This window comes from Camelus ferus, chromosome 18 (genome assembly GCF_009834535.1).
Source record: "Camelus ferus isolate YT-003-E chromosome 18, BCGSAC_Cfer_1.0, whole genome shotgun sequence".
NCBI classification, from domain to species: Eukaryota; Metazoa; Chordata; class Mammalia; order Artiodactyla; family Camelidae; genus Camelus; species Camelus ferus.
The window spans coordinates 9,075,306-9,103,288 of NC_045713.1; the positions used below are offsets into that span (position 1 = coordinate 9,075,306).

At 60.9% G+C, this 27,983-nt stretch overlaps 1 protein-coding gene across 6 annotated transcripts in view; it reads right to left on the minus strand.

Annotated features, from left to right (window-relative positions):
• Positions 1 to 27,983, minus strand: part of MAD1L1 (mitotic arrest deficient 1 like 1) — a 271,894-nt gene that overhangs the window by 115,632 nt on the left and 128,279 nt on the right. For all 6 annotated transcript variants that reach the window (XM_032459892.1, XM_032459889.1, XM_032459890.1 and 3 more), the window contains one exon: positions 462 to 602. In XM_032459892.1, coding sequence (XP_032315783.1) covers positions 462 to 602 — 141 coding nt within the window. The remainder of the gene's footprint in view (positions 1 to 461; positions 603 to 27,983) is intronic.

Here is a 27,983-nt window from a genome sequence, read left to right on the forward strand (position 1 = left end):
ACTCACAGAGAGGAAGACAAGGAGCCCAATGGGAGCAGGTGCCCAAACCCGGACACCAGGGGTGGAGGCTGGAGAGTGGAGGGGCTGTGGCCGGCTGAGCAGGTCCGGCAAGGGTCACCGAGTTCTGACACCGACGCCCCTCCTCAATGACACACAAGCCCTTGAACGGGTGGCACTGGGGGCGCAAGAACCGTTGGCCTCCGAGTGAACCGGCTGGAGAACGTGCGGTGCCAGACAGGAGGGTCTCTGGACATAAAAACTGCCGGGATGCGGGAGCTGTCAGAGGGAGCCGTCCCCGCAAACCTGTCCCCGTCACTGTCCCACAGGGAGTAACCGTGGGGTGACAGCAGCGCTGTCGAGGCAGCTTCGCTCCGTGCAGCTGGAGTTACCCTCAGTCAGGACTGAGGTGGGCGTGTGGCAACCGGCACACTGGAGACAGACAGACAGACGGACACACTCACCTCCATCTCTGAGCTGTGGGCGTGCGCCTTCTGCAGCATGTCCTCAGCCTCACGCATGCGGCGGGTCAGCTGGGGCGAGTACTCGGCTGGGGTCAGCTCGCTGTCGTAGGAGCCCAGGATGGCGCGCATACCGTCCCGCTCCTGTGGGCACAGACGCCGGGGTCAGGCCTGGGTGGGCGAGGGGTGCGGAGCCTGGGGCTTGGGGTCCAGTTCAGGGGGCAGGCCGTCAGGTGGAGGCCCCTCGTGTGGCCCGACAGAGACCCCAAGGCCGTGACGGGGCCCTGGCTGCTCTGAAGGCCCAGCTCGGCCAGGGCCCACTTTCAGCCTGGGCCCACTGAGCACCCAGCCTCGAGCTGCGGCGTCTGCAGAGTCCTGCAGTGGTTAGGGCCTCACGGGCCAGTGGTGGGCACTGGCCACCCTCTCCTGAGTCTGCTGTGTCCCTAGATGGGCAAAAGGTCTCTGCCCCGTCCCAGCCAGTGCCCTGGTCAGTGTCTTTCTGAGTCCCAGCAAACAGGCCGAGGGAAACACGACCAGCAAGCGAGTTTGTGTGCCCCTCCTCCCGTGACCTCTGACACGGCCTTTGACCCAGTAATACTCAGAGAGGCGTCCTGAGCAGGGGACGTGGTGAGTGAGGCAGGGAGGCAGCAGGTGTCCGAGGGGACCGAGACACAGACTGCTCCCTCCACCTGCCCAGAGCTCTCCGAAAGGTCCCAGGACACCCGCTGCAACAGCTCTGGCCCCAGTGGGCTCCTCGTGCACCCAGAGCCCCTGGGGAGCCGGAGGCCACAACCCCACGCGTCACCATGCACTAGCCACACCTAGAACCCTCCTCCATTTCTTGGGGAAGAAAGGGTGCCAAGGAAAGACGTGGCTCGGGTTCCATGAGAGGCACTGGTCACGCCGCGCCAGGACTCTCAGAGCCGTCCAGGAGGGCTGCTCCGTGGTGCCCTGCTAGACATGGGGATGCTGACAGCATGAGCCGGGATGAGGGGGGCTCAGGAGAGGCTGGCGGCTCCTCCTGAGACGCTCACAGAGGCAGAGGCCTTCCTGGAGAAGAGTGGGGCCGTGGAGCTCAGGCGTCTCTGGTCCAGGAGCCAGGCCCTCCAGCCAGCCTGTGGGAGGGGCGCCTGCACGGGGACAGGAGGCTCCATCTCCCCGTGGGCCGCCCACCGCCTTCCTCCCTCCCCGACTGCAGGCCTGGAACCACAGGACTGGATTCTCTGGCCCTGACCCCGAGCATGCATGGAGACTGGGTCCCTAACAGGTGAGGCAGGAGCTGAGGGCCGGCGCCCCCTCCTCCCAGCTGTCACACCAGCTGTCGAACCGTCGGGGAAAATCGAGTTCCCCTGGAGAACGCGGGAGCAAGCCCTCCGTGCTCTCGCACCCCCGGGTCTTGTGAAAAGTCTTTCCAGACTCAGCAGGCTGGGGTGGGGCCTGAGAGTCTGCGTTTTTAACAGGGGCCCAGAGATGGCGGCGCTGGGGTGAGTGGGCCCCACTAGGGAGAAAGACAGCACAGCCCAGGAAGGAGAGGCGGGTTTCTACGGGGCCGGGTCCAAGTCCAGCTCTGCTCTGGACCAGCTGGCAACCGGAGGCCGGCGCCTGAGTTCCCCTGAGCCTCCGCTCTGTGATCAGTGAGGTGGGTAACCAGCCGATCTCACAGGATGGCTGTGACGGTCAACGCCATCAAGGAGCAAGCGTCCAGCCGCCACCTGTGAACCGCGAGGCTCCCGCGACGACAGCAGAGCGACCTCACCCACACCGGCACACGGACCTCCAGGGAGTCACACGTGCTCTGGGACAGCTCCTGGAGAAGGCACACCCAGGCCGGCGTCCCTTCGCAGCCCCCACGCCCGCCCCCCACAGGGCAGGGCGCCAGGCGAGCTGTGGAGACAGCCCGCACCAGCACCAGCTCCAAGGCCAAGTCTGAGAACTGGAACTGACCTGGGGGGCGGGGCCACAGACCCTCCACCCACGTCCTCTCTGCCGGGGCTTCCGCGAGCCGAGGCCTGACTGCCTGGGGGGAGACCCGCCCCAAGTGCTCGTCCGCCCCGAGCTACGAGGCTGCCCAGGCCCCTCCTTGTCGGGTGAGCCTGGCGACGCTGCAGGGGGTCCCCGGACCCTCCCACCCTGCTCCCCTTCCCCGCCGAGCTCAGTGGTCTCCTGTGCTCCGAGCCAGGCTGTCACCCCAGCACGGGCTTCGTAATTACTTGATGACAAAGAAATTCAGTAAGTGAGAAATTAAAGTTACAAATCCAACTGGAACTGGTCACATATCCGTGGAAAATCTGTTTCCAACAGGAAGGTTTATCGAGTGTCATAATTTTATTGAAATCCTATATCTTCACATTGACTTTTACGGTTTCGAGCTGGTTACAGAGTTATCATTACCAGAGTGACGATGCCACGCAGGGGCCGGGGAGGGGGCTTCCTCTCATAAACAAGCTGTAATTGTCTCCTTTATTGGCCAGTAAATCTTCAAATTGCCGTCTCTCCCTACGACTCTCTTCTGTTGTATCTCCAGGCTAGCAGAGAGGAAGATGTAAACTGAAAGTTTGTTGGTTTTACCTTTAAAGAAATCGTTTTGTCATTAGTAGTGGAAGAGCAAGAACTGGGCTGGCTTGACTTGATGACTTTGTAATGACCGAGTCCACGTGTGGTGACCGACTCCTCATCCCCACGTGGACAAGTGCTGGTGAGTCCCTGAGCAGAGGCGCCCGGCTGACCTGCTCCAGAAACAAGCAAGGCGGCATTTTCCACTGGGTGCTGCTTGCCGGGTACAGAGCAGTCCTGTCTGCCGCCAATCGCGTGATGAACAGCAACCAAAGAGCATGGCAGCAGCGTCCCGCGGGCAGAAGTGAGCTGAGGACGTGGCGGGATGCAGGGATGGAGGCTGCCCCGACCCCCGGCTGGCCGCTCAGGGCCGTGACCCGCTCCACTCCCACCAGCCCCGGCCTCAGAGCTCCAGGCTGAGACTGACAGGCTGGCCCTGACAGCCCCAAACTGACCGAAAGACGAAGTGCTTGGGGTAATTTTACTGGCCTACGTGCACCCAGGCCTCCAGGACCAGGTGAAGAAAGTACAGCTCTATCCTGAAGACAGAGGCCCCGCCCAGGGGAGGAGCAGGCCTGGAAGGGTGGACCAGCAACCGGGGCGCCCCTCGCTCTGCAGCGGGCACCTGGAGTCCAGCCAGGGTTTGCCCTCGTGCCCACCTGGAGGACAAGGGTGGGGCCACTCCCCGGAGTGGGCAGATCAGAGTGCAGCCCTGCAGCACCTCCGGGTCGGCCCAGGAGGAGCCAGGACAGACAGATCAAGACCCCCTCTACCGCCAGTCTTACTGCCCCAACTCCCTGACCGGCTCAGAACTCTGCAGGCTTCTAAGTGGGGCCCAGGTCAGTACCCGGGGGATGGGGTCTTCTGAGGACGGCAGAGATGAAAAAGCCGTGCTTTCTTCTCTGTACGGTACGGCCGTGGAGTGCCTAGGTGGCTGCCAAGTGGTGGAGAGAGAGGCAGTCACAGAGCCTGGGAAGAACCCAGGTCAAGTCCAGGCCACAGTTTTCCGGGCGCAGAGGTACAAAGTCACTCCTCGCGCGCCCCCCAGGGAGACCGGACACAGCTGCCCAATAGCCAGGCAGCGGCCAAACCCTGCAGCCCCAGGCCGGCCAGACGCACCCGCGCCCCGGGGCAAGCAGAGGTCTCCTAAACAGGACACAGGAAATAGCAACCCTAAAGGAACTTTCACGCGGGTAGATCAGAGCCCAGTAAGATCAAAAACTCTGTTGCATTGAAGAGAGTGAAAAGCAGAGAGAAGATATTTGTAAGACAAACACTTGACAAAAAGCTACGATCCACAATATATGAAGAATTTCTGCAAGTCAGGAAGAAAAAGGGCAGGAGGAAGAGAAACGGGCAGTGGGCTTGAAAGGGGCTCCAGCAGAGTGGACCTCCAAAAGGCCACCAAACACTGTGACCTCATCAGTGCCCTGGGCACCACAAACACAGGAGGCATGGCCCTCCCTCCCCAGCAGGCGTGTCAACGGCCACGGCCACCCCGGCAAACTGCCACCAGCTATGCAGGTGAGTGAAGTGCGGTGGCGCAGGCGCCTCCCAGGGACGCGCAGACAGGACTCACGTGTGTGCACGTGTCCAGAAGGCGTGCTCAAGAACGTTCCCGCAGGGCGTGGAGAAAAGGGAGCCTCCCACACTGCTGGGGGGAATGCAGTTTGGTGCCTTGTGGAAAACAGTGTGTGGAGTCCTCGAAAAACTAAAAATAGACTTAACCTATGACCCAGCAGTTCCACTCCTGGGCATATATCCAGAGGGAACTCTAATTCAAAAAGATAAACGCTCCCCAGTATTCATAGCAGCACTATTTATAGTAGTCAAGATACGGAAACAACCCAAATGTCCATCGACAGACGACTGATAAAGAAGCTGTGGTATATTTATACAATGGAATACTACTCAGCCGTAAAAAAGAATAATATAATGCCATTTGCAGCAGCATGGATGGACCTAGAGGTTGTCATTCTAAGTGAAGTAAGCCAGAAAGAGAAAAAAAAACACCATATGATATCACTCATATGTGGAATCTAAAAAAAGAAAAAAGAAAAAGAAAAAGGACACTAACGAATTCATCTACAAAACAGAAAAAGACTCGCAGACAGAGTAAACAATCTTACTGGTTACCAGGGAAAGGGGCTGGGACAGGATAAATTTGGGAGTTTGAGATTTACAAATGTTAGCCACTATATACAAAAACAGATTTTTTAAAAGTTTTCACTGTATGTTCAATATCTTGTAATAACCTATAATGAAAAAGAATATGAAAACGAATGCACGTATGTATATGCATGACTGGGACATTGTGCTGTGCCCCAGAGACTGACACATTGTAACTGATGGTACTTCAGTTTAAAAAAAAAAAAAAAAAGAACCCTCATGGCAGCATTACTCACAACCGCTGAGAGATGGAGAAGCCCACTGATGGACGCAAGAACGCACAATGGTGCACTCGTGACACAAAAATGACAGGCCCGCACCCCCAACACAGCTGTGCGCAGCAGAATCCAAACACGAGAGGTCACACTGCACGACGGCACTCACACAGTCCAAGGCCTGGTGAGACTGCCGCGTGGTGTCAGGACCAGGGGGCGGTCAGGGGGAGGGGCGCCGGGGCTTTCGGGGTGGGAGCCACGGCCCCGCTCTCAACCTGGTGGGTTTACTGACGTGATGATGACTCACCAAGCTGCACTCTGGGTCAGAGCACTTCACCCACACAGGTCACCCCGATGAGAAGCTGAGAAAAGGAAATATTAGAGAGCAGACATTCTGCAGTCTCAGCAGCACGGCAACGTGGGGCAGAGTCTCACCTGCAGACAGCTTCCCAGAAAGCACGTCAGACCTGAGACCAGCTTCCTACCCTCCGCCCGAGAGCAGCGAGGGCTCACGCAGCAGGCCAAGGGTGTCGGCGGCCGGGCAGGGCGGCATCGGGGGCGGCCGGGGCTGCACGAGACCCTGGCGCTGCACAGATTCCACGGAGCCGCAGGCATTTAGGGGAGGAACGGAGTGGGGCCCGGTGCCGGGGAGTCCTGGGTGTGGCACTGCGTGGTCGGAGCAGGAGTGACAGGCTTGGAGACGATGGAAGGTTACTGGGGAGCTGGGATTATCATGCAGACACAGCGGGCAGAGGAAGGAGGAGCAGAAGACAAGAACGTCCACGGCCCAGAGCCGGACGTGAGCGCTGGGGAAAGGCTGCCATTTCCCGCCGAGTCCCCTGTTCTGCCTCCGAGGAAATTCAGCTCCTTGGGCCTGAGGCCTCCGACGGCGTTCGCTCTGGAATTCTCCTAGGGACACACCAGGGCCAGCTGTCCCGATCCTGACCCTCTAGGCCACCGCGGTGGGGGTGGGGGGTAGGTCCAGGAACAGCAGGGCAGGGAGAAGGCGGCCCCTCGGCAGGTCCCCACCCCACCCTCCGCCCGCACAGAGCTCACACGTCACAACCGCAGCAGGAGAGGCCCCCAGCCGACGCAGCGCAACCCCAGGTCTGAGGGAAGATGGCTCTTGCGACCGAAGTCTGCAGAGCCCAAACTCAGCAACCCCAGTTAACGGGGAAGAGGCCGGTTCAGGGGGCGGTGAGCGGACCCGAGGGTCATCTTAACGGGCTGCCGGGCTGCTAACTAACTCCCCAGGGTGCCCTGAGTGGAGTGTGAGCAGTGTTCCCGAAATGCATTCCTCGCGTGGCTTCCTCCCTAAGGAGGTTAGGCTCACCCAGGGCACATGGACCCCTGCCTCACACCACCGAGACCCCCCTGACGGGTCCTGCCGGACCTCCAACAAAAGGCAGCATAGCCCCTTCACAAGCGGCGGAAACCGTTCATCTGTGTGTGATGAAAATGCTTCCAAAACAAACCAGGCGTCACCCTGGCCACGGCCGGCTGAGGACACCGAGAAGCTGTCAGCCTTTCCCAACGGCTGGTTCGCCGGGATAAGTGCTGGTTTTCCCATCCCACTAGCTCTGCTCGCAGGTCGGCAGGGGTAAGCAGCACCGGGCCGTGCCGGTGCCCACGACCTCTGCTCCCTGCACGTCCCCGGGCTCCGGGTCCCCTGCTGCCCACGCTGTCCGCTCGCTGAGCGTGCCTGCCGAGCACTGGGTAGCACCGCGCGCCCCCCGGCTTTCTAACACTGCGTCCTCGGCAGCTCCTCGCTCTTCACCCTCTTCGTCTAGCAGAGTCTTATCTGACCCATAAAGCCAGTCTGTCGTTCACTGGGCTCTGCTTCTGGGCAGAGCCAGAGCAGGCCTGTAAGAGACAGCTGGCAGGCCCGAAAGGCACCTCCTGTCCTGTCCAGGACCCGAGCATCCCCCCACAGGCCTCTCCGGGGAGGGTCCCGCTCGCAGCCTGCCCCCACTGCCCACAGTCGCCAGCGGGCTGGCGGGGCTGAGCTGGCTCAGCGGCACGTCTCTGTGTTTCTCACCAGCAGCCATGCTCCTGCGGTCTCCGCCTCCTGATGAAAGCTCTGCAACACCTATTGTAGGCAGGAGTGGGGATCAAGCAAGCTTTCCCAGAGCAATTGTACTTAGATTTCACACTGCTCTATTACAAACTCCATTTCATTTATGTTCGCTGCATAACGCGGTCCGTGGCATCCACCCGGAACCAGCACTGAGCTTCCCAACGGCAGGTCCTCACCCTCGCGCGCTGACAGCGTGGGTGCCGCCTTAGGGAGCTGGCGTTCCAGGGTGACACTCGAGCAAGGGGGGGCCAGGGCTGCCGGCACTGTCCCCCCTCAGTGTCCGCCCACGTCCATGTGGCATCAGACCACACCATCGTGGGGACAACAGGCTGAGGGCATGACCTTGGGTGCGGCCCGGCTCTGCGTGAGGCACAAGGCATCAGGCAGGACAGTGGGGAAAGAGCTCGCGACACAGGAGCAGACCGGGGCGCGGCCCGCACCCCTTCCCTCTCCATGCCTCCGTCTCCCTGTGGGCTGAAGGAGATGGACTGCTGCACCGCTGTTGAAACCCACACGTTTTCAAGTCTGAGCAGCTCTCTGCCCCAGGGTGGGCACCAGCGGCCAGAGATCCCGCGTGTGAGGCACAGATTCCACTAGGCGGCTCCCCCAGTGTTCTCCACAACCCGGACGCCCAGCCCCAGCACGGCCTAAGAGCAACAGCACTCAGCAAATGTCTGTCCAACCGAAAACTGACTGGGGACGTGTTCAGTCAGCCTTCAGATGAGGACGCTGGCTTCCTGGGCTACGTCACCTGCCCCAGGTCAGCAGATCCTAGTGACAGCTAAGACCCCAACCCAGGTCTGCAGGAAGCTGGAGCTTGGGCTCTGACTCACTGCACTTAATAGACTGGAACGCCTCATTCCGTGGACCGAAGCCCTTGCACTGGAGCGCCCACTGCTCGTGGGCTGCACGGAGCTCGCGGGGCTGCACGGAGCTCATGGGGCAGGGACCCGGAGTCTCCACCATGCTCCAAGCTCCGCGTCTCAGAGCACGTGCAGGACGCAGACTGGGCTCACTAATTTGCAAGGTCCTCTCCCTGTGGAGGTCAGGTACCAGGCCGGGTTTGGCCGCCCCACCCCCACGGGAGCTGCCCGCAGACTCAGGGACCAGCCCCCTCTGCCAGATCGTCCTCAGCATGCAGCCCTGCTGACAGGCCCTGGGCTCCAGGCGAGGACTCAGCACAGGGACTGACCCCACGGCAGCATCCGGGCACAATTCTGCCCTCCACACCCACCCTGTCATCAGATGGGAGCCTTCCCTCGACATCAGACTGCCCAGATCCCGGCCCCCAGCTCGGGCACCTGTGTGGGACGTGAGTGACCAAGCCTGAGTCTCATTATCTGAACCATAAAGGGAAGAAATTTCGTATCACAGGGTTATTTTTCAGGCCAAATAAGATCGTTTAGGTAAAACCCACAATATCTTTTTTTAATTTTAGCTACTGAGGATTATTACTATTAGACCCACCTAGTCAGAATCCCACCCTGCATTAAAAAACAAAACAAGTATCCAGTGATTCCAATGGAAACGGCACCTCGGAAAGAGCAGCTGGCTCGGGACGCCCGTCACGGGCTGCCGCCCGGGTGGGGGCCCACCCGGGGCCCAGCTCCACGATGCTGCACCCACCCCCCCAGGCACAGGAAAGCCCGCGCGGGGGTGGGACACTTCCTCCTCCTCTCTGTGTTCTCAACCCCCACGACAGCACTGGGCGAGAAGAACGCGTTCGCTGAGCAGATCTCCACACTCAGTAGACGGCTCTACCCACAGCAGGTGCCCCCGGGGACCAGAGACCGGGGCGGCTCCTCTGCTGGGCCGCCTGCCTTGGCGGGGGTCAGCTGTGCCTGCTGCCCTCGCCCCTCCCGGCCCCGCCCTCACTCGTCTGGAGCCAAGTGCAGCTGCAACCCCGCCAACGCTGCGCTGCTACGCTCGGGATTGGGGTTGGGGGTGAGACCCCACAGGGGCCCCAGCCCAGGCGCTCCAACCTCTGGAGCTGATGGCCTCTGTAACGCCAGCCTCGTGCAGAACTGAACTCGAGCTGCCAGGCCCACATTCAGTGTCCCCTCGTCACTGGCCCCAGGTCACACTCGACAACTGCAAGTGTCCTCAGGCCAGAGCAGGAAGAGGAGCCAGTGCCGCCATGAGGAAACGCAGCTCAGGATCTGACAGCCACTCCCAGCTGCTGGCCTGTCCTGGAGCCGAGATGTGACAGTCAGTGCCAGCCTCACCGGCCACGGAGCGTTCCCTCCCAGGCAAGGCCGGCCCATGGCAGCTCTCATCTCCGAGGTGATGGCAGGTGCCAAGGATGCTGAGGCTCCCACGAGCCCAGGGGGATGAGGACAACTTGGGGACGGGGGGCACACTCGGATGGGGGAACACTTCGGGGGAGGGGACTCCATGGGGGAAGGGGGCACCTTGGGGGAGGGGGCCAGGAGTCATCTCTCACCCTCCAGCCCCGCCTTACACTGAATGGGCAGCAGGAACAGAGGACCCGGGGGAAGAGCTGCTCTAGCGCCCACTCGACTGAGCCTTGACGAAGCCAAGGGGTCTCTGCAAAGGCTCTGCGAGCACCCAGTAGGAGAAAGGGCTGAGTCCAAGGATGCTGGTCACGTGGGAAAAATAACGAAAAGCGGAGACAATGTAAAGTTCCAGTGAAGGGAAGGGTTTGGTTTTGGTACATCTGTACAAAGAAACAGCATACAACCCCTGAGGGCTTTATTTTCAAAGAGTGTGTAATAAATGTTAAGTGATGGACATACAGGACACAAACAGGTCTGTCCATCCTGTCACAGCTGTTCCCAGTATGTGGGACAGCTGGGGAACATGGCTGATCCCACAGCACCTGGCACACACCGCTGTCAGCCAATAACGGATGGATGGGTGGGTGGGTGGGTGGAGGGGTGTGTAAGTGGATGAGTGGACGGAGGAGTGGGTGGGTGGATGAGGAGGAAAGGAGGGAGGGGGAGATTAGAAGGAAACAGACAAACGTGGCTTTAGTGTCTCTGGGTGGGAGGATCAAGGTCTTTAGAAATGTCTGTTACCCTCCTCAGCGGTTTCCAAGCTCCCCACAACGTACAGTTCTTCAATCAAGGAAAGAAACAGGTGTTGACAGTTTTAAAGGAGCCAGGAGTTACGAGGCACCTCAGGACACACCAGCCAACCTTGCCCGTCACTCCACAGACGCCAAACCTGAGGCCCTGCAAGGTTAAGGATGTCTCCGATTCATGGCCAACACCGCGGCCGCTCCACATGGGCACAGAGCTGGCGGAGGGAGAGTCCCCAGGGCAGCCGACAGCGCGGGCCGGCAGCATCCCGAGGGCAGAGCGCAGACTCCTGCGGAGAGGAGGAGCTGGGGGAGGCAGCCGCGGGGGAGCCCAGCCGATTCCACTCGGAGGCTGTACCGCGTGTCCCGCACTCCCCGCCGGAGCACCCAGCGCTCTCTCCAGCGACACGCTGGGACACACGGAGCTGCCAGGGACACTCCTGCACAGGTTTCTGTGTGAACAACGTGCGACTGCTCGATCTCGTGGTCCTTGCAGCTTAGTTTGTGAGAGACCGTCAGTCACTGTCCAGGGCGACCGACAGGGGACCCCTCTCTCTGCAACCTCAACGGCACGGGGGTGGCCCCCATGTTCAGTTTTGGCCGTTCTGACAGCAGTGTGTTTTTAATTTGCATTTCCTACTGGCCAGTGACGCTGAGCGCCTTCCCACGTGCCCGTGGCATCTGCGCTCGCTCTCCGGACGCGGCTCCTGCCCGCGTTCTGACCCGGGCTCTGTGTCCTCTCGAGCGCTGGCGGCTCTCACAGCCCAGGTGATGGCCTGTCAGAGGCATGGTTGGCAAGTGTCCTCTCAGTCTGCTCCTCGTCTTTTCATCTCTTAACAGGATGTTGCACAGAGCAGAAGTTTCTCGTTTTCACAAAGTCTGACTTACTAATCTTTCCTTTCACAGATCATACTTTTGGTGTCAAGTCGAAGAACTCTTTGCCTAAATCCTGAAGATTTTATCTTCTTTTTGAATAAAAGTTTTATACTTTTATTTCTACATTTAAGTTTGTGATTCATTTTGAGCCAATTTTTGTATAAAAGGTCCCCTTTTGTGTTTTATAAACGTCCAACTGCTCCACCACGATTTACTGAAAGGCTATCTTTCTTCCCCTGAATTGCTTTTGCATCCTTCTCAGACATCAGTTGACCCAAAGCAAGCAGAAAAGGGAAATAATAAAGTCTAGAGCAGAAGTAAGTTCAACAGAAAGTAGAAAACGAGAGAGAAAATCAGCTGAGCCAATGTTGGTTCTTTGAAAAGATGAATAAAATCGATGAAGCCTTAGCTAGACTGAGCGAGGAGAAGAAGATTCCGAATACTGAGGCCAAGAATGGGAGGTGAGACGGTATCCCAGGCCTCACAGGGATGAGAGGGGTTAAAGAAGCATTCTCAGCAAGTGTGAGCCAGAAGCCAAGTAACCTCCGTGAAGGGGACACGCTCCTGGAGAGACCACAATGCCCGGGCTGGCTCAGCAAGACATGGAACCCGAGCAGACCCAGCCTAGGAAGGGCACTGCTCCCGACTCACGGGCGACACTCAGAATACGCAGAATCAAACCTGAGGCGGAAGGGCTTTGAAGGCATCAACTTCGGGTCACTAACTCTCTCGGCCCAAGAAGGTGGGCAGAGGAAAGGGTGTCACTTCTAAGTCACAAAGATGCCGACCATCACCCACGGGGCCCACGGAGAGCAGCGGCGATGCTGAAGCAGGTCATTCTGGTGCCCACCCTCCCCAGGCCAACTTGCCACCAAAGCCTCCCACGTGCCTGCAGCTCTGTTCCAGCGAGGCCTCCACACCCAGGAGGCCACCTCCATCACAGACAGAGAAAGGCACACACCACCCACACACCTTCGCTTGTCCCGTGTGCACCTATGCCTTTTCCTCCTCCGGAGAACATGCCTCCAGCTGACCCCTGGGCTGGAAGCTCCCGTCACCAAGGAAGACAGCCCTGTACTTAGAGAGTTCGGCCCCTATTTTCTGCATTCTCTTTATTTATAAAATTGTTTATGCAAAGATATTACCAAGTATAATGTATTTAATTATGCAGTGTAAGATGCAGCCTTAATGGAGAAACTCAAGTCAGCCACAGAGACACTTCAGGAAATACTTTTAAAAAATAATAAGACTATGTCACTGACTTTCAGATGTGTTTGAATCTGCACCCTCACTGTCCACGGGGACACAATATGTAAAACGGGGCCCATCTCATTCCCCTCTGCTCTCCTGCAGCGGACACCGCTCGCCCTCAGCGGCAGGGCCTGCATTAGCATGTAAATAGCTGGCAGATACCAGGAAAGGAAAGCGGGGAAGAGCTCTTTAATTAACTCTAATCCTCTGAAATCCCAGGCAGCAGCCTGCTCGAGGGCTCTCAGGTCCTCCTCAGAAGGGAGCCTGCCAGGCCCTCCCACCCAGCCCCCACCCAGAGGGTGGCTGGAAAGGGCCAGCTTGGGAAAGTGACGTCTGGGTAGCTGGCCCACAATGGCCATGCCATGGCTGTCGCTGGGAATTTGGGGATGCTCAACTGAGCTAAGCCTGGACGGCTGCACAGAGATCCCACCCCGGGGAGAGTGCCCCTCAGTCCCTGCAGGTCCCCACAGCAGCTCCTGCCTTCTCCCTGAAGGTAAGGGGTCGGCACTGACCCCAGCCTCCTGCCAGGTCCCAGGGAGCTGGCGTTCCGGGACCTCTGACACCCACGCTGGCCACACAGAGACAGAGTAGAGCCAGAAAGGAAAAGGCCGAGGAGGGCTGGCCCCCGGAAGATGCCATGCATGGCACTCTGCAGCAGGGATGAGCAGGGCCTTGGCCACAGCCAGGCTCCCAGCACACCTTCTGGGAGCACACGGGCCCACGGGCCTCTGGTGGCGGCAGAAGGAGGGCCTGTCCACAGCCAGGCAGACGTGATGGGCCGAACAGGGAGGGCCAGTGGGGCCAGGCCTGCAAGGCGGAGAGCACAGCGCCCGGGCAGTGCTCACAAAGCGGGGGCTGTGACTGCCGGTGCTGTTCTAAGAGGGGCTACCATCTGCGCCTCCGATGATGAGTGAGCAGGAGGCTGGTAAGACTGTGGCCGGGTTGCACGAGGCAGGACCCGGCCGACCCAGAATCTGCACACACACCTGGCTCCAACCATCACAGGATTTCGGGTTTGACCTCGTGGGGACTGAGATGCCCAAGAGAAGCCACCTGGGCATATGCTGGACGGAGGAGGAAATGTCACAGGCACTGGAAATGGGACTTTCAAGACACAAGCACTAGATCCCAAAAGAGACAGGTGCACACACTGGAACACTAGTCACAAGACGCACAAAGACGGCTCGGCAGTGAGGACCGCCTGGGCGGGGCCTGGGGGTCAGGGCCCAGGCACGACACTAACTCGCCAGGCGACCTGGGCCAGGGTCTCCCTCCGTTCCAGGATGCAACCGTCCTTCCTTTGCGGGGGGCCCAAGCCAAGCCACCTCCTCTTCCAGCTCAACCTCACCGGGTTCCATCATGATGAAAAGAGGCCAACGGGATGAAGTTGCCTGCTCCAGTGACACGGGGCGGGGGGGGGGGGAGCAAGGAGGCTTGCAAACACCCCTCCCCGTGTAAAGGGCACGGACGTTACTTCCACGACACCGGTTAGGACAGTGAGGACGGGAGGGGGTGAACCCAGGCACCTCGCCGGGGCCGCCCTTCATCAGGGGAGCCAGAAAGTCAAAATTGGAAGCCAGGCCTCTGATGGCGCCACACACACCACTGTCTCCTGGGCAGAGCGGCCGGGAGCGGGGATCACGGGGAAAGTCGCCGACCCCCACCTAAACCCTCTTCACCGCTGTCCAGGCACGGAGCTTGGTCCCCTCGCCTGGACCTGGCACCTGTGAGGGACAGGCCCTGTCTGCCCATCCACAGACCAAGACTCAAGGCTGCGGGCGGCCTCTGCAGAGGGCCAAGTCCTGGTGGGCGATGCCACTAGGCAGCCCACGGTCACCTCAGGCCCCAGGCAAGCCCCACGGAGGACAGACCCCCAGCCCCGCTCCGCCGGGCACTCTCCCGACACGCGAGCCCGTCCCCAGTCCAGGGCACTCCTCTCGGGGCGCGGGGGGGGGCTCCCGGGGGCCGACTCACACGGGAAGGAATCCTGCTTCTGTAACTAGCAGTATTTCCTTAACCAGAGGTTAGTAAAAATCACCAGCGAAGGCCAACCAGCGGCTCTGACTTATTTAGGGACATCAGCAGAGCTGTGAAACAGGCCCCTCATAAAAGCTTATTAGAGAGCCCCGAGGAAGGCTCAGGAAGGAGACGGTCACTTAGGGACCTGCAGGCCAGAGGGCAAAGCGATGTCCAGCAGGACCCTGAGGCCGGGGGTGCCAGGGGGCTCAAGCCTCAGCCAGAGGCTGAGAGACGGTAAGGTGACACTGGACACAGGTCCAGGAGCTCGTCAGTCCCAAGGCCTGTCCCCGGGCCTCGCACTCCCAGCTCGGGCAGTGTGCGCTGGACACAAGGCAGTAAGTGCGCGCTACTCTCTGGGGGCCCAAAGGGGCCAAACCACCCCCCAGGAAGAGACAGTGCAGCACCCTCCCCCCCCGCAGCCCTCAAGCCGCATCACAGGGAGGGGCTGTGGGCACTGGATGGGCTCAGTGCTGGACCCGCTTCCCGCAAGCCGCTCCCCGCCCCTCCACCGTGAGCCTCGCCAACTCCCCGGCCCACTGCCTGGCACCGGTGTCCCTGGGCGCCCCAGGCCTCTCGGGCTCCGCTGCACCCAACAGCATGGACCAGCTCTCCCAGCCCGGCGGGGCCTCTGCACGGCAGGCGCGCCGGACACCCAGCCAGGACCCTGCTGCTCCTCAGAGGCACCCGCCACGCCAGACACGCCCACCAGGCCGCTGGACGCCTGAGGGCACTGAGGAGAGAAACCTTCAACACGGGAAAGCTTACTTGAACCTTCCAGTCTAGAACGAAACAAACTTCAGACGGGCGGGAACAGGAACCGCCCTCTCTCTCACATTTTCCAGAAATCAGATCCTGCGCGCGGGAAGTGACTCGCGCAGCCTTCCAGAGCCAGCGGCCCCTCAGGTGGCCACTGGCATGGCAGGACGACCGAGTCCCTGCCTGTGACGTCTGCCTCCCGCTGCACCCCGGCCTCACAAAGAAACGCTGGGCCGTCTTGGTCAGGGGTGGGGAGCAGGCATCACTCACGTGTGACCAAGGAGCCAACATTCAGCCCTGGGCCAGGGCAGGCCGGACCCCTTGGGCACCCATGGTCACTCCCTCCAAATCCCATAAGCACAGAGAAGACAGGGCAGTCCCGGCCCAGTTCCACCCGGGAAGCCAAGCATCGACCACGCAGACGATGGTCACATGTGCCGCCTGACGCCACCCTCACACACGCCCACTTTACAGATGAAGACGTGAGCTGTGGCCAGACGGCAGAGGAGTGGGCCATCAGGAGAGAGTCCACGGTCGGCCGCAGACCCCCAGGGAACACTCTGGGCTCCTCCTACCACGCACCGCCCTCCTGGGCGGACAGCCCTCTGCCAACCGCTTCTAGAGCCCCAGCAGACAGGCCAGCGTCTCCAGACAAAGCTGGACACGACCTACGGCAAGAGTGAGCCCCGCAGCTCTGGAGACGGACCCGAAGGCGTGTCCCGCCAGGCCCAGCACCACAGCCCCGAGTGCAGCGCACACCCAGCCCCCTCCAGCGCCGCTGCGAGCCCTCAGCCAAGAGGAACACCACACACCTAGTTTCGGAATTGTGCTGGGGGTGGCTTGGGTCTGGAAGAACTTCCTCCCTTCCTCCTTCCAGGCGTTTTACTGGGAGCAGTTTGGATCTTTATGGGCAAAGGTAACCAAAAGAACGCTGACTCCAAACCACACTCCCCGCACTTGACCGTCTGCGCCGGATGACAGATGGCGTTTAATACCCTCCAGTCCTAGCGCAGCCCCGCTCTGTAAACACAGGTCCCGCTGCACTGTCGTCCCGCAGCTGTCACAGCGGCCAGCTGGGCCCCGTCTCCCGGCCGAGTGGGGAAAGCGCACAAAACGACGGGCTTTCCAGAATGAAGCCGCACACTCACACACGCACCCAAGTGTGCACGCCTCACACGGGCTTTCCAGAATGAAGCCGCACACACTCACACACGCACCCAAGTGTGCACGCCTCACACGTGCATTCGCACAGACGCGCACCCACACGCAGGCACACACGCACTCCCGGACACCCGCTGCCGCCCCACGGGGGGACGGGTTCGGATACGCCTGCGCTGGACGCTGGCAGAGTCGGCCCCGAGCTACTCTCCTGGGCAAACTCCTCACCCTGTCCAGCTGAGACCCCTCTTCCATAAAAAGGGAGTTTGCAGGTCTTAGCTCAAAGAATTTTGAAACTGACTTTTAGAAATGAGATTATTAAAAAATACCAATGAAAAAAGGTAATTTGATCAACGTTGGCAGTCACTATTTATCGGAGATCTGCATGTTCCAGGTACCACACCAGGTACTGGACAGACATTTACTAGAAAATAAACGTGATTAACGACAACAGGTGCCAACCACACAGGGGGTGAGGCCTGGCAGAGTGGGCGGGGGCGCTGGTCAGCCAGCTCCGCTGTGTCTGGAGAAGGTGCAGACACTGACACCGTGGATGAGCTGTGAGTGTGGCCCGCAGGGTGCGGAGTGATGGTAGGAACCTGGCAGAACGGGCGTGCGGTGCCCCCGTGGGCCAGCTCCTCAGGCAGAGTGCCCAGGCACGGCCGGCCGCCCTCTCCTCCATCCCCGCAGCCCTCCCTCCTCCTGGGCAGCCTTTCCGACGTCCCCTCCACCCCCATCCACGGGGAGTGCAGTCTTGCCAGGCAGAGTGCCACCCCAGCTCCTGCACCAGCGCGGGCACAACGGCGCTGCCACCTTCATCAGCTGCATGTGTCACTGAGGAAGTCTGTGAGTGAATGTGCAGAGAGAGGAAATTTTCAGGAACATACATGTCACGTGACAGTAGAACTGACTGTAAATGTTTGCTGAACTACCACACTTTAATGACTGTTAGTTTACAAACTTTTAGAGTATTGGCTCCTATAAATCAATCAATTCCTGGGTGGGTCCCGCCTGGCAGATGTGGGGAGAAGTGGGAGGAGAGGAAGGGAAGGTTAGAGGGAGGCGGGAGGCAGGAGTCTTGCCGGGAGAGGCAGAGGGTACAGAGACAGAGCTTAGGTTCTAACTTTTCCTGAGTCTCAGCCCCAGGCTCTTTTTCCCGAGAACAGAGAAGCTAGTGCGGAGCTCCTCCAGGAGGGCCGCCTCCCAGCCCCGGGGCACAGGAGGCCCACGACCCACCCAGAGCAGCAACAGGCCCCACGTGGCTCACCGGTCCAGAGGGCCTCCGAGTCCCTCAACAAGAACAGGCGGAGGAGAACAGGCCTGCAGAGAGGAAGGGGCGAGGGGAGCAGCCCGCGGGACGAAGGCCCTCCTGCGGAAGGACCTCGGCACAGAAAGGCGGGCCAGGCTGAGGCAGCGGGCACCTCCCAACGTGGGCAGCCGGGGACATGGGGGTCGCCGTCCCCTGGAGGACGACTCATGCCCTCACTCCACCCCTGTGCTCCCGCAGATTCTGCTAAGGCCCTCGGGCAAGCTGAGTGCCCAGGAACCACCCCCGTGGTGGAAGTGAGTCTCGGGGAATGTGCTGAGGGGCCCGGCTTCCCGGCCCCGGGAGAGGCAGCCTGGAGGGAGAGGAAGTGTGGAGCCAAGAGGGGGTGGCCCAGGCTGAGGGCACAGGGACGCCCGCCCCCAGACCTAGGACACGGGGACCCCCTCCAGACTGAAGGCAGGAGGGCCGCCCCTCCCCAGACGGAGAGCACATGTCCCTCCAGGACTCATTCTCTGGGCAAGAAAACCAAGGACAAGTCAACGGGGGCAGAGGGCAGTCACGCCAAAACTGCTGACGCGGCCCGGGCGCCCGCCGGGCCGGGCCTCCCCAGGCCAAGGGCAGGCACGCCTGAGCCAGAACGGCCCAGGGAGGCCGGTGGCACCTCCAACGCCTGGAACAGCCATCAGGGGTGCCCTGGACACAATTCAAACACCACCAGCAAGACGCCACGGCTATTTTTAGCAGCGACGCTCAGGAGGCTGCCTGGCGGGATCCACATCTTTCAGCGTGACCATCAGTTTTCACCTGCAGCCAACTTTCCTTTCCTTTCCTTTCAGGATGAAGGTTATTCAAAGATTTGGGTTTCTTCGAAATTGAGTTAAAAAGAGAACAAGTCTCCAGGATGAGGGGGATTTACAGTGCCCAGACAGCCGCCGCCAGCGCGGCCTAGTTCTCCCGGGGCTCCCGGACCCTCCCGGCTCCGAGGGCGCCCAGGCCCGTGCTGGGGTGGAGGCCCCTCCCCATGCCTGGCAGGCCTCGCTCCCCGTCGTCAGAGCCCTGCGCGTGGAGAGCGCCCCTCTTCTCTGGCTGGAACGCCCGGGTTCTCCACCACAGACCACACCGCTGCCAGGCCGCGGCTGCGGGAGCCCTGGCGTCAGGGGGTAAGCCCTGGCCAGGATGCTGGCGAGGAGAGGGAGGCACCCGGCTCAAGGTCAAATTTAAGGAAGGGCCAAACATCTCAGCAAATGAGACAGAATATTTTAATGCAGTATTTTAGAAACCCAAAATTCATGCAAACCCCCGTGAACAGATACCAAAATTGCAAATGATGACAGGGCCCGTCCAGCACTCACAAACTCACCTCTCATCAGGCCCGCCCCGGTCCCTGCCCAGGGAGCTGCTGGGGCCCTGGGAGCCACGCACAAGCCGACCGGCACAGCAAGCTGGCGCGCAGTGCTCCACAGACGAATTCCACCTTTAGGGGACTCACCAGGGTCCCGGGGAACTGCGGTTCTACGTGCCGCACAGAGGCCTCCAGGAAATGAAGCCAAGGGCAGAGAACGTGTAACCCCCAGCAGGCTGCGCCCTACTCTCCACGGGAGGGAGGCGCCCAGGGCGCCGCGCAGGGGCGGGACAGGGGGTGACGCTGTGGGCTCCGTCTGTGTCCCCACCTCTCGAGCGGCCCCAGCAGAAGCAGGATGCCGTGCGGCCACTAGGCCCACCTGACGGCCGAGGCCCCGCTCCTCAAGGCTGGGAGAGGCCCTCAGGCACGACCGCGGGGAGCCTGCAGCCCAGGGGTGTGTGTACAAGTCAGGGGCGGGAAGCAGTGGAGATCCTCCCCAAAATAATTTTTATAACTAATCCTATTTTTTAATTTAAAAATAAATGTACTTATGTTTAATTATTTAGCATTTCATCACTGACCACGGTTACACGCATGCCTCCAAAATGGACTTGGCGCACACTCCAGCTGTTCCACAAAGGCCGCAAGGCCCAGCAAGCCTGGGGGTCGAGGGGAGGAGCCCCTGGGGCGGGAAGGCGGGGTCTGTGCCCCAGGGCCCGTGGGGAGCAGGAAGCACGCTGCTGCTGCCCTGCTGCCCGAGGCGCTCCCCGCCAGGGCAGCGCCTACCCGCCCTGGGCACCCCCACCGCTTGCCTCCAGCCCTTCATTGTTGGGGGAGGAATGAGCACCACTTCCCAAGCTGCTAACTTTAAGTCACAGCATCGAACAGAGACATCTGTGTCCCTTCTCTCTCTGCAAGCACGTCCGATGTTCCCACCCACCCACCCCATGGCAGCCAGAGGGGTGCGGCAGGCTGCCTGGTCGGAAGCAGGGGGCAGTGACAGCCCCCGACTCGCAGGCACTGCTCCTTACCGACTGGGGCCCCAGGCAGGTCGCCCCCTCCCGGCCTCGGTCTCCCCACGGTCACATGGGGGAGCTCAAGGACGAACAGCCCCCCACCGCCCACCAACCGCTGGGGAACCAAACAGAGGCGGTCCCTGTATCACGGGACAGACAAAGACGGCAGGTGAGTGGAGTGCGTCAAAGTGAGGGGGAGGATGGCTTCTCTGGAGCCAGCGGTGGGGAGGACGCCCCGGGCAGGGGGAGGAGCCCGCAGAGCCGGGCTGAGGGCGAGGGCCCAGGTCAGGTCGGCTGGCCTGCCCGTCAGCAGAGGCGGCCCACGAGCACCTCCCCGCCGCGCTCCCACAAACCCTATCTTGATAAACATCTTCCCACTGGCGAGGGAGAGGAGGCATTTTGTTTTCATTTCATTCTATTTCCTAAAATTGCTTTTCTCTCGAATTTGTCTCCGCTGTGACCCAGTTCCAGCCGCCCCATCGGTGGGATATGCAGCGACCCTCGTACCAAGACTGGCTTTCTAGTAACTTTGCAAATGGCGTCTCCCATAACACATACTTAGATGGATGTAGTAGAAACAGCGGCCTGGGCAGGCCACCTGGAAGGACAATGTGTTAACACGGGAAATTAAATTCTGGAACCGAGAGGGTCGGGCTCAGCCGTGGGAGGCGGGGCGCCGGGCGAGCAGGCGGGCTGGAGCTGCACGGCCAGTCCTCCAGGCTCGTCTCGAGGAGCAGGGAAAGGAGAGGGAGGCGCTCTGAGAAAAAAGCAGGGGCTGAGTCTGAACCTGAGTTCACGCAAACACCCTGCCCCTCCACGGGCGGAGAGCATGATCCCCCACGGCCACCAGAGGGGGACTGTGCCTCGGGACGCCCTCAGGTGGCCGGACTCCAAGGAGGAACTCCCAGAAGAGGCCAGCCCCACTGGACAGGCCTCTGCCGGGGGCACGCCGGCCTTCAAGCACCCGGGCCGGCCTGCAGGTGGAGGGCACGTGGTGAGTATCTCGGAAGGCCAGTAAATGGACAGGACAGTGAGCACACCAGAGCACCAGTTCTCTGGGTGGCGAAGAGGACAACAGGGGATGGGGCCGCAGCCATCAGAGGAGGGGGTGTGCGAGCAAGGGCGGGGGCCAGACGTGGGCATGCAGGCGGCTCGGGCCTGTGACGTCCAGAGAGAGCTCTTCTAGGCACCTGATGGTGAAAACACATTTCGAGACAGCACCCTGACGTCTCAGCTGGGACTGGTCCGCCCCGGGTCCCGTGACCCCGTCTCGGGAATGGACTGGGCTCTGCGATCCACGGCGTCCACACACCAGCAGCGAGAGCGTCACGCAGGAGCCGGTCAGACAGGTGGGGCTCATTTTCCCGAGATGCCAGTGGGGCCAGCGTGGGGTCAGATCAGGACCCGAGCCCAGGGTCGGTCACTCCCGCGGGCCATGCAACCTCTTTCTTAGGGAGAAGGTGGGGAGACCGTGAGGTACCCTCAGCCCCCACCCCGGCCCCCGTGGTCCCCAGTGTCATCCGATCACCACTCCCTGATCACCACTCCCCGACTGCTCGACTGAGAGGTCACCACAGCCAGGCAGGAAATGCGTGACTTCAAAGCCCAGAGCTCTGGGAGGCCCGGCGGGGGTCCCAAGCATTGCCTTGTGCGACCCCTCCCCAGCTGGCTCGGTGTCAGGACAGAGAAGGGGGCGCAGTGGCCAAGGCCCCGGGATTTTCCTCTTCGGACACTGTGGTGCAGGGTCTTCAACAGCTGCCTGAACCCAACCCAGCCAGCGGGGGCCCCAGGAAGACTGAAAACGCACCTGCCCCAAAGGTACCCATTACCTGCACAAGCCAGGTGTGTGCCGCCCCCTGCACGGCCCCCAGCAGGGAGGCTTCCTACAGACACAGCAGAGAGAGCAGCGGGCCAGCTGCCGTCCACACGGGTGCGAAGGTCAGCGCGCAGAGCGAGCCAGCGTGGGGCTGCTTCGGCGGGGAGGGGTGCGCGGCGAGAGAGACGAGAGAGAGAATTCCAGCCTCTGTCTGCCACCTCCCCCACCTCTGCCCTCTCAAGCTGGGACTTGCTGAGCTGGAAGTGGGGCCTCGGCACCCAAGCTCCACACCTTGGGGGCGGCAAAGAAGCAGGCTGGAGCCTCACAAAGGACTATTTCTCAGAAGACAGGGCAGGTACTGAGCTCCTTAAGGATGTCCTCTGTGCTCCCAAAACCAAGAGTTTTCAGCCTTAAAAAAGAAGGCCTGTGAGAGAAATCCTTCTAATAAGATTAGGACGCTCGGGGGCTCTAAGGAGGGACGTGGGAAGAGGATGAAGACGGCTGATCAGAAGCAGCTGGTGGCGTCGATGTCCTCTGGCAAGAGAAGCAAACATAATCTGCTTTTCTCCCAGCAGGGGCCTGGATGTGGGGGCGTCAGCCACAGGCCTGCACTCAGGCCCGGGTGCGGCACGCATGTTCCCATGGGGTGGACGCAGGAGCTGGGCAATGCGTGCCCAGGTGTGCCCATGCCACAGAGCGCCCCCCACCGCCTCTCCTAGCGGGCACGGGGAAAGCAGACAGGGGCCCCCGAATGCCACATCCAGGCCCCAGAGGCCGCATGAGCCCCGGATACACTCGGACGTGGAAGGAAACAAAGGCGTTCCAGGTGGCCCAGCCGCGAGGAGGCTGCGAGTGGAGGCGACACCAGCGGGCGGCTGGGGGAGAAGGAGCCCCGCTCTCCTGGGCCCCCAGCTCAGCACCTCTGCCCACCTGCTCTTGGTGTCGCCGTGTCCTCAGTGCTGAGACAGAAATGACCCCTGCCCCACGGAGCTTTCCCCAAGGAGAGGAAATGCGGCGCGTGAGGAGCTTCGCAAGGTAGAGGCCAAGCGGTCACCGCAGGGCCTGCCGCGCTACAGGCGCTCAGAGCTAAGCACGCTTCTCCCGCGTGAGTCGGGGCTTCACCTGAAAGCCGTGTCCACACAGACCACGCACGCGGACGCCTGCGGCAGCTTTACTCAAAGGTGCACCCACAACATTCAGTAGGCGACGGACAAATGAGCAGCGATGCACCCAGACGACAGATGATGTTTGGTGGTAAAAAGAAACGCGCTGTCAAGACAAGAAAGTTCATGGAAGCACCCAAAGTGCATACGGCTAAGTGGACGAGGCCAGTCTGAAAAGGCCATGTGATTCCAACTACAGGGCCTTCTGGAAAAGACAAGACTGTGCAAACAGTGAAGGGGCCAGGGGTCGCCAGGGCTTACGGAGGAGGGAGACGTGAGCAGGGTGAGCCCAGAGGATGGCCAGGGCAGTGAGAGTGCCCCGTGCGGCACTGTGACATGACTCCTGTCAAAACCACAGAAGGTGCAACACAGAGTGGCCCGACTGTAAACGGAGGACTTGGGTCACTGCAGCAACAAGGTTCATCAGCTGTGACACCGCGTCACACGCTGCAGGAGATCAGCACCGGGGAGCTGGGCGGGGGGGCCGCACACGGGAAGTGTTTGCTGCTTCATGTAAATCTGATCTGCTCCAAAAACAGTTACTAATTTTAATAACATGAACGTTTAAAAATGTCACGTACATATGATTCTACTTGCAGCACACTCTTGGGACGCCCCAAACTCCCGAGACGGAGAGACGGAGAACAGGTCAGAGGACGGGGAGGTCCTCGTGGTGGGGGGCCAGCTCTGCACCTTGAATGAGTGGCGCTTCCCGAGCCCGCACACTCCGTGGGGGTCAGAACGCCCAGACCATACCATCAGGGAAGCCGGCGGAAGACACGCGGGCCCCCTACCACCCCCCTACCACCGTCACAGCTTCCTGTGGACCTGACGTTGTTTTTCAAGACACGTGAAACACAGCCGCCCACAGAGTTCAGCACCAGGACTCACACGTGCTCTTGGAGGTGCTGCCCCTCCTTTCTCTGCAAAGTCCCTGTCGCAGGGGCAGCGACCCTCCGGCCCTGCACACCCCCATTCACACCTCACCTTCCTCAGCCGCCTCGCACTCCCAGGCGCCTGTTTCTCTGCCCCAACTGGAGGGGGCCCCTCCCGAGCCTGAGAGGGCGAGCTTGGGCTCTCTCGGTCCCTTCCACCTTCCTCACGCTACACTCTGAGCTTGGAGCACGCAGACCTTGCCTGAAGGTCGGCCTTTACAAGTGCAGAGAGAACATGAGAAAATCTTTTGGACAGAACGGTATTAAAATAACCCACGTCAAAATTCACAGGGTAGGCGTTTATGACAAGAACTTAGAAAACTGCAAACAGACGGGGATTCCATTAATCCAGGAAGTCTCTGCACAAGACAAAAGAGCACAGGTCACCCTGGGGGGAGTCGCTGAAGCTTCCTGAGAGGCGCAGGGAGTGCTCCCGGAGGGCGCCTGTGGGTCCGAGCAGCCCTCTCCTCCTCCGGGCGGGCAGGCAGGCGGGGGGGGGGGGGGGACCCCTGTGCTTCCTGCCTCGACTCACCTCCTTCTGCGGCAGCGGGGCAGCCCCTCCGCTGCCGCCGGTCTGCAGCTCCCCAGACCCGCAACCCGCATCCCCCTAACTGTGGGCCGCAGGCACAGCTGCCCGTCTCCCTGTCCCTGCTGGCTCCACGGGCGGAGGCCACTTCAGTCCCAGCATCGTGACCTGTCCACGCCCATCTGCGCCGGGTAGGGCAGAACACAGCCACCACGTGTGTCACCTGGGACCAGCCTGAAGCTGGGTCTCCAGATGGCAGGATGGTGGCCCAAGTTCCTGAGGGGGTTTGTAATTCACACAGGAGGCCTCAGGCGCGAGTGCATGTGGTCCTCCGGGCCGGCCAGCGGGGCAGGGAGGAGGGAGTTACCGTCACCACCCCCGTCTCCAGAGCGGGGGCTCGGATGCTGCGTGGCTGCGTAGCCCGCGCACGCCCAGGCCCGGAGGGGCCGCCTCTCACCTCTCTCCCCTCGGGGACCCATCACGAGGGGAGAGTAGGGCACCAGTGCCCGGCGTCCTTCCCCAAAGGCCACTCCGCTTCGGCATGGGGGGGGTTTACTTTCATTTTAAAGAACTTTGTGTTAAAAGCGCTCACTGCTTAGACTACAGATAAGATTCTGTAACCATGTTGTGGAATATTAGGGGCACACTGGAAATAGCTCGTTTCAAATGGGAAAATGGTTTGTGTTCACCCAGTTCTGGAAGCCAATTTTCAACTGCTTAAAATAGTCATGGTATTTTACCAAGGTAATTACACTCTTAGCTATCAGTAACAATTAAACCCTTAGACTGGAGCTGCTTAATAAGGTCTCAAAATAAAACCATACACCCCAAGCACTGCACTCTGAAATGCCAAGCACAGGGCCCTCCTCGGGAGCAGGAGGGAGAGCCCCCCGGTGAGCCTGCTGCAGAGGGCAGACGGCCTGGGGGGCGGTGGAAGGGGGTGCGGCCTCTCCCAGGCAAGGACAGCAAAGATCAGCAAAGATCAACGCCTTCAGGCCTGACCGCTGCCCCCTGGGGCGCCTTGAAGAGGAGGCTCTCTGACAGGGGAGGGAGCCACAGTGAGGAGCCCTCTCGGGGTTACCAGGTTATTACCGAGGAGAAGGGGCGGAGTGCTCCCACCCCGACCAACCCCCGCCTTCCACCCTCCGCAGCCCGGCCAGAAGAACAGCTTAATCATGCAGGCCGGGAAGACAGATGCCCGCGAGCTGGAGCGGGGCCGAGCGACTGCATCGATCCATTGCAAACACGCCTCGGAGCGGCAGTCGGTATAAGTAATCTGTCAGCGCCAGGCAATCAATACCCTCACTCAGAGCAATGCCTGTGAGCGCAGCGGCCGGCTGAGGACTGATCAGGCCAGAAAGCGCCATCCACTCCGACCTGCTGAGCCGGCGGAAGACAGGAGTGGAAATTTCCTGCCTTGGGAGCCGGAGCAGTGACCTTCAAGGACAGAAAATTCCCAAGGAAGGAAGGCACAGCCCATAACAAGGAGGCGACAGACACCAACAGGCACAGACCCGCCGTGGCAGGGACACGCCAGCCCCGGTGAGGAGGTGCCTGCGTGATCCTGGCAACGCAGAGCAGGGCCGAGCGGACAGGCTGCCAGTCCAGCCACAGGCCCCCGCGGGCGGGGACTGAACCTGGGGCGCCCATGAGGGCCGTGGGGCCCACAAGGCCGGCTGCAGGGGCGTGACGTGGCCCTCGTGTTTTCTACCTGCTGATGGCCGGCGCCAACTCTCCCCAGGTGCCTGCTCACGGAAACACGAGGACCACCTCCAGCTCTGGGCCATCACTGTTTTCTGAGTACGTGCTGAAGCAAAACCAAACCTCCAAAACCAGACAAAAAAGAGTGCCCTGTGTGACCCACACCACAACCTGCAAAAGGGAGCACGCCACATAAACACCCAGACTGCCGACCTCTCCTGACAGCAGGACGATCCTCTGGGACCTCAAGCAGCCGAGGGGGCGGGGCGCCCTCCCAGGAGGCACGTGGCAGCTCACCCGGCCTCCCACACCCACGCGGCCTGCCTGGTCCACACAGGCACCTGAGTCTCAACTCGCTGCCCACCCGTGACCACAGACGAGACGGGCCACCTGAGAAGACAAAGGGGGTGTTCGCAGGTGAAACTCACGTTACACACCCTAAAGTAGGAAGACTATCCTGGACGGCCGGGGGGACGCCCAAACTGGGCACGAGCCAGGGCCCTGGGCTGCTGCAGCCTGACTCAGTCGCCAGACGCCCGGGTGTCCAGCCTGAGCTGTCTGCTCTGCAGGCGGGAAAATGGGGCCTCAGAGAGGCCACAGAGAAAGGCCCTGCCACCCATCTCCCGGGAAGCTCCGCGCCCCCACGTCAGGGAGCACAGCACAGTCTCCATCCCTCACCCACAGAACGTCCAGTCCTGGCATGCAGCGGCCCCAGCTGCCGCAGCCTCGGCCCTGTCTGACCCCTGGGCCCCCGAGGACCCTGCTGCACCGAGGGCCCCGCTGGTCCGGCACCAGCAACACCCGGGGTGTGCCCTGGTCATGGCACTCCACCCACAGGGCCGTTTGTGAGCAGTGAACCCTCGGGCTCTGCCCGTGGCCCCTCCAGAACCTGCCGCCCTATAGGATGCACTCTGCATAACCGTCACGGCGGCAAGCCTGCGTCTCTCCTGCCTGCCGTCCCCTGGACAGGGCAGTGGCCAAGCATCCGCACCATGGCTCCTCCCGTAGAGCTGGCACAGGGACAATCGATAAACGTGGGGAAGGAAGGCAAGGAAGACTGGGGGCCGCAGAAGCTCGCTCCATGTCACCGACCAGGCGTGAGGACCGCGCCTTCTCTGCACAAAGCACCGTGAGCAGGGGTGCAGGTGAGGATGTTTCCGAGCACATCCCGTGCGAGGCCACCTACAAAGCCAGCAGGGGCTCGGCCGGGAAGCCCAACTGAAGCCAGACACCTGTGAGGTCTTCTTCTGAGGGACAGCGGGGCACAGAGGGGAAGGTGCCGGAGAGGCTGTCAGAGGGCAGGCTCTGAGCAGCTGGAATGTGACCCCGCCTTCTGCAACCTTCATGATCAGGAGGTCCCAGCAGCGAGGGCCGAGGTCCCCATCAAAAACGATCAAGAGCAGGCAGCAGCTATCAGCCGGCTGCTGACATTGCGCCCCGAGGTTGGGGGCGGCCCCCAGGCCTGCCCAGTTTCCACTGGAGAGCAGGTGGAGGAGCGTCTGCCCAGCAGGCTGGACGCCCCCACCCTCGCCTGGAGAGCATCTGGGGACAGACTCGGCTTCTTCCTTCCTCGTCTCCTGAAATTTCAGCATCCAAGGCAACTTTTAAATAAGGCTCTCTCACAAGAACCTTAATTCACACTCCA